This window comes from Camelus ferus, chromosome 15 (genome assembly GCF_009834535.1).
Source record: "Camelus ferus isolate YT-003-E chromosome 15, BCGSAC_Cfer_1.0, whole genome shotgun sequence".
NCBI classification, from domain to species: Eukaryota; Metazoa; Chordata; class Mammalia; order Artiodactyla; family Camelidae; genus Camelus; species Camelus ferus.
In genome coordinates this window covers 54,222,941-54,228,597 of record NC_045710.1, presented here as the reverse complement: position 1 = coordinate 54,228,597, position 5,657 = coordinate 54,222,941, and the positions used below count along the sequence as shown (strand labels likewise).

At 59.0% G+C, this 5,657-nt stretch overlaps 1 protein-coding gene across 1 annotated transcript; it reads left to right on the top strand.

The window, feature by feature from the left end:
* The first annotated feature begins 27 nt into the window (after positions 1-27).
* LOC116669041 (dynactin subunit 1-like) lies at positions 28-2,243 on the top strand. The gene is given in 7 exon segments (XM_032497871.1): positions 28-73; positions 248-381; positions 502-694; positions 951-1,030; positions 1,514-1,527; positions 1,529-1,601; positions 2,011-2,243. Coding segments are annotated over 6 exon segments (546 nt in total). The 5' UTR covers positions 28-73; positions 248-333; the 3' UTR covers positions 2,149-2,243.
* The last annotated feature ends 3,414 nt before the right edge of the window (positions 2,244-5,657 follow it).

Sequence of the window (5,657 nt, the reverse complement as noted above, 5' to 3'; positions counted from 1 at the left end):
CAGATCATCTAATTCCTCTCTCTCTTTTCCTGCTCCCCGTGGGCTGTCCTGAGCACAGAAGAGCAGCAGCGAGGTAGAGACCCATCCTGGCTGGGGGTGAACAGGGCTGGTGGGAGTCGGGGCTGGGGGCGCAGGGTGAGACTTGCCCCTGGGGAGCAATCAGGACTGGAGGTAGGAGGGGATGATTGCGGGTGGAGGCCGTCTTCAGCCCTCCCCCAGCTGATGACATTTGCTGTGGTCCCCACAGGCGGTGCCCCCGGACAGGCTCCGGCGTCTGTGCCAGGCCCAGGGCTGGTGAAGGACTCGCCGCTGCTGCTTCAGCAGATCTCTGCCATGAGACTGCACATCTCCCAGCTGCAGCACGAGAACAGCGTCCTCAAGGTGAGGGGGTCCCGGGGAGGACGGGTCGAGGTGGCATGTAGCTGCCTCACTGATGACAGGCAGCAGGGCCTGCTGTCACCTCTCACTGCCACCCCTCTTCCTTCGTCCCCTCCTTCACAGGGAGCCCAGATGAAGGCGTCCTTAGCAGCCCTGCCCCCTCTGCACGTGGCGAAGCTCTCCCTCCCACCCCACGAGGGCCCTGGCAGTGAGCTAGCCACTGGAGCGCTGTACCGCAAGACCGCCCAGCTGCTGGAGACGTTGAATCAGCTGAGCACGCACACCCGCGTGGTGGACATCACCCGCGCCAGCCCAGGTATGGACCTGCCAGCTCCTGGGATGAACCACAGATCCCCGCCTTGCCCCAGAGATGCAGTCCCTGCCCGGGCAGTTCTCACGCCGGGAGGCTCCACCAGCACTGCTCCGTGGCCTCTGTGTTCAGTTTGCTCGATTCGCCTGCTCTCTTCCGTGTCTGCCCCGTTGGAGGGTCCAGCATTTGCACTCTTGACCCTTAACCCAGCTCGGCTGCCTGCCTGGGCCTTGGTGGCCTCACTGGCCTGCTCTCCCCACAGCTGCCAAAAGCCCCTCGGCCCAGCTCCTGGAGCAGGTGGCTCAGCTCAAGGCCCTAAGTGACACCATCGAGAAGCTCAAGGTCAGTTTGGACCCCGCCCTTTCTCACCCTGCGGTGCTCATTTCAGAGCGCTCGCTGGGGGGCCCTGAGCACACTCACTTCCACCGGAGGTGCCGGGGTTCCTGGAGCCCAGCCCTGTGCTCGACAGCCCGCTGGGGACGGGGTGGCAGGGAAGGCGGGGTTCCTGCCTTGGGAGCTCACTCGGTACAGATTCTCATCAGCAAAACAGGTTGAGCGTGTGGTTCAGGTGCTGCTTCTGTCAGAGCTGAGGTCACTGCGGGGTAGGATGGTCGGGGTGGCTTCCCAGAAGCTGCAGAGCCTGAGTTGGGCCTTGAAGGATCTGTAAAGTAAGAATGTTGGGTAGCGGTGGGGTTGGAGTTGAGAGCAAAAGTGGGTGATGAAGAGGAGTGGGTCCCTGCTTCCTTGGTCTGAGTGTTCCTGTGAAACCACACTGGGCTAGCCGGTGGGGTCCCCTGAATGAAGCCTCTTCCCCTCCTCCACCAGGATGAGGTCCTTAAGGACCGTATCTCAGCGCCCCGGAGCCACGGTCCCCACTGACTTTGCCACCTTCGCCTCATCAGCCTTCCTCAGGGTAAGGGGGAGTGCGGGGAGGAGGGTGGGCAGTATGGAGGGCTCAGGTGGGCCCTTCCCCTCTCCCCAGAATTTGAAGAGGCCCCTGGGGTCTCAGGTCCAACAACTGCACATCTGAGTTACCTCGCCCAGCCTTACTTGGAAGCAACTTAAGAGTGCTGGCAAGGCTTCCAAAAATTCCAGTATTTTCGCAAACATCTTCTATGACTTTCGATATCAGGATGGGCTGAAAACTCCCTTGTCAGGCTGTGTACCCCAGTTCTGATTTGGAAAAAATGTGCTCGTCATAACCGAGGAGCCTCAAAGCCTCAGGTCCTGAGAGGCTGCCTCGGTCTCAGCGCTCAGGACCTGTCAGGGGCACACGGCAGAAGTGAGCCCCTGACCTGGGGCTCTCCTCCCCCAACCCCCAGGCCAAGGAGGAGCAGCAGGACGACACTGTGTACGTGGGCAAAGTGACCTTCTCGTGCGCGGCTGGCCTTGGGCAGCGGCACCGGCTGGTGCTCACCCAGGAGCAGCTACACCAGCTTCACGGTCGCCTCATCTCCTAAGTGCTCCTTCCCCCGCGGTCCCCTTCTCCCCTCAGCCCTCCTGGGGCCGCTCTGCCTGCCACACAGCCACCTCGGCAGCCCCTGGGTGTGGAGAGCTCTTCCTGCCCCGGTCAGCCTCACCCCCACCTGTCAGTGTCCCGCCCCGGCCCCTTGACGTGGGTTGCCCTATTTCCATTCCCCGGCCTCTGCCAAACCCGCTGTTTAGCTGCTTCCTCCTTCCTGAGGAGCCTCAGGGGCCATGGGGGCAGGCTGAGACCCCACCACAAAGGTTGAGTGAGGTCCCCCTAATGAAGGACTTCACGCCTTGATCAAGGCCACCTCTGCTTCAGTGCTTTCTTTGTGGTGTTGGGAGTGGACGTGGGCCATTCGACTCGGAGCAGGAGTGGAGGACAGGGGATGCGAGGAGGCTTGGCTGTGCCGGATGGGAAGGCAGTGATCTGTAGAATGCTGTGTCCCTCAAATTCACATGCAGTAAGTTTCTCTGAGCAAGGGGGCAGGGGCTAGACCGGGCGCTCGGCACCTGAGTTCATTTACGGAGGTAGGAGGGTCAGGAGTGTTTAGCCTCCGCCAGGCCTGCCTCTGCTTCCTGGATCTTCCACTGGCCTTCAAGCCAGCATTTGGAGCTGGGCTAATGGTACGATCACCTCTCCAGCCAGCTTTCTGATGTGCTGTCCACGGTCTCCCCATAAGACCCGGGACCTCTCAGAGAGAACATTACAGATCAGTAAGAGCAAAGAGAAGTTACAAACGCTGCTCCCAAGTCCCCCTACAAATGAGTGTCACCTGAGGAGCCCCTTTGAAAAAACTTACAGCTTTTTGGGCATTGGCCCAGATCTGCTGGAATCACTTGTACATTTGAGGCCAGCGAGCAGCACCCTGACCCTGCCGGTTAGTGCAGTGGGCTGGCTCCTTGATACGCTGTTTTATCCCTCTCTTGGGGAGACCCTGTCCAGGCCGCCGGCGGTCTCTGATCCAGTTGCAGGAAGAGACCCTTCGTGCTTCAGAGCAGCTCCAGCTGGGGAGCTTCCTCTCTGGAGGGGAAGGAGCAGATGGGACAGGGAGGCTCCAGGTTGGGGGCCCAGGGCACAGGCAGTGCTGGGCACGGTTCCCAGGCGGAGCCCGCTCCGGGAAGGTCGGTGAATTACAGTGCTTGATACCTGCTCTGTGCCTTGGCCTTCTTCAGGGAGGCTTCCAAGAGAAAATGATTTGTGTGACCTTCCTCGATGCTGTCGGGGGGTTTACGTAGCTGTTACCAGCCTAGACGCGCAGGGACGTAACTCATTACATGTGAGGGGTATCTTGGGGTGTGAGGACTTAATTCTCCCGGAACTGGCTGGGAAGGGGGGCTGTGTCTTGGTATCAGAGAGTCTGTCTCCAAACCGGGCTCTGCTAGCGCTGAGGAGATCACACAGCACGCTGTTCTCTCCCGGGAGTGTGTGGCGGGCCCCTGTTCTTTCTGCCCACGCTGCTGACCTGCCTTCCCCTCGGTGGGGTGAGAAAACAAGGGCCGAGACTGGGCACCTCCCGGAGGCGTGGGGATGAGGACAGGGCTTTCCTGTCCCCTTGAGAGCAGTTTCTCACCACTTACTCCCTGAATGCAAGACTCATTTATTCAGTTGCCTGTCGGTATCTATCTCAAAGTCAGCAGGTCTAAAAGGGAAGTCATCTCTTAGGTCCCGTGTGTGACAAGCCACAAACCGGAGTATCTGACGGCTTCTTCACTCTCCTTAGCTAATTTATTACCCAGTCCTGCTCAGTTTTGTCCTTCATACCGTCTCTCATACCGTTCACTTTTTCCCACTCCCTCCACTGCTAACTTTGTGTATAATTTCTTGTTCTGGGTACTTCAGCAGTTTTTAAACTAGTCCCCTGCCTCCGTTGCCTCTCTCAGCCAGTGCTCATTGATGCCAAAGGGACCTTTCCAGAATGCAGACTGGGCCATGTCATTCTCTGCTTTAAATCCTGAAGTGGTTTCTTCCAACTAGAATTTAAAATGAAACAAAATCCTGAAAGGATTCCTTGAAGTGCCTAGAATTTAAAATTCAGACTCACTGGACTGCCCATGAGGCCACCCGTGCCCTGGGTCCTGCCCGCCCCTCAGCCTCTCTCGTGCCTCACGGTCCAGCCTCAGTGGCCCCCTGCAGCTTCTCTGTCGCCCTGTGATGGCTCAGGCCTCTTCCCACTGCTCAGAATGCCAGTTACCTCCTTCCCTCCACTCCACCTCCCGCCCCCACCCCACCCGCGCCACCTTAGCTGACATTGTGTTCATTTATTAAGCTCAGGCATTGCTGCCTTAGGAAATCTGTAATCCCTGTGACCTACTAGGTGCTCCTGTTCTGGGGCAGCAAAGAATATGAACCTTTTTATTATTTTTTTTTTCTGGTATGCTTAGATTTAGGTGCACTGTGACCTTGGGAAGGTTTCTGATCTCCGGTCTGCTTTCTCAGCTGCAAAACGGGAGGAACAGTACCTTACAGGGCCGCTGTAAAGGCTAAATGAGATCGCACACACGAGCCTGGTGCACGGCAGGCGCTCTCCTCCTCAGCACACGCTCCTGCAGCGTTGCTTTACGCTAGTAAGCGTCCCGCTCCATTGTAATTGTTAGTTAACCCATCTGTCTCCCACTTCAGCCAGACTGACAGCGCCTTCAGGGTGTCTTTCATGTCTGCGTCCCCCCAAACCTGGGAGAAGGCCCCCATGTTCAGGGAGGGGCCCTGCGAGCTTCAGTTTAGAGATGAGTCTGAGGCGCGTGGGAGAACGGCCGAGCAGAGCTGTCCGTCAGCAGGTGGACCCGCTGGGCGAGGGCTCGGTGGAGAGTCTGGGGGTGGAGATGAAGTTTGGGGGCGTGAGCGGGGAGCGTGTCCGTGGTGGTTGCAAGCGTAGTTTAGTTCTGCCTTAACTCAGGTTTCTTAGAAAACACAGCTGAAGTGTTGGCGCTTTATTGGTAGATACAACCCCAGAGCAGGGAGGGAGAGGAGAAACACAAACTTTGTCTCAGGGAGGTGGTGCACACACAGCTAGCCGCTTGCCCACGTGTGGTGTCTCAGGTGGACGCCACAGAAGCACCACACTGGGGTTGCTGGCGGGACAGAGCGCGAGTTCACCTCCTCTCCGTTCTGCCCCCGTCCGTCATTGCTGCGCGTTCGCCCTGTCGGGCTCTGGCTCCCTTCACCTGCCCGGATTGTATCGCTTCACCCCAGAAAAGCCAGATCCCGTGCCCTGCGGCGTGGCACGTCACCCAAGCCCTGAAGCGGTGCGGTGAACAGAAGGGCACTGGCCTGCAGGGCGTGGTCGAGGGGGTCGGGTGAGGCTGCAGGTCCCCTGGGGAGAGAGCACAGGGCAGGAGGAGGGCGGGGCTCTGGGCAGTTCTCGGAGCTGAAGAACCCGCAGCAGAGCCCCAGGGATCGTCCACTGGAGCAGAGGTCCCCTGAGGAGGTGTCACAGGGCCAAGGAAGAGGGATTCGGGGGAGGTGGTCAGCAGCTCCTGGTGTAGCTCAGAGGTCCAGTGG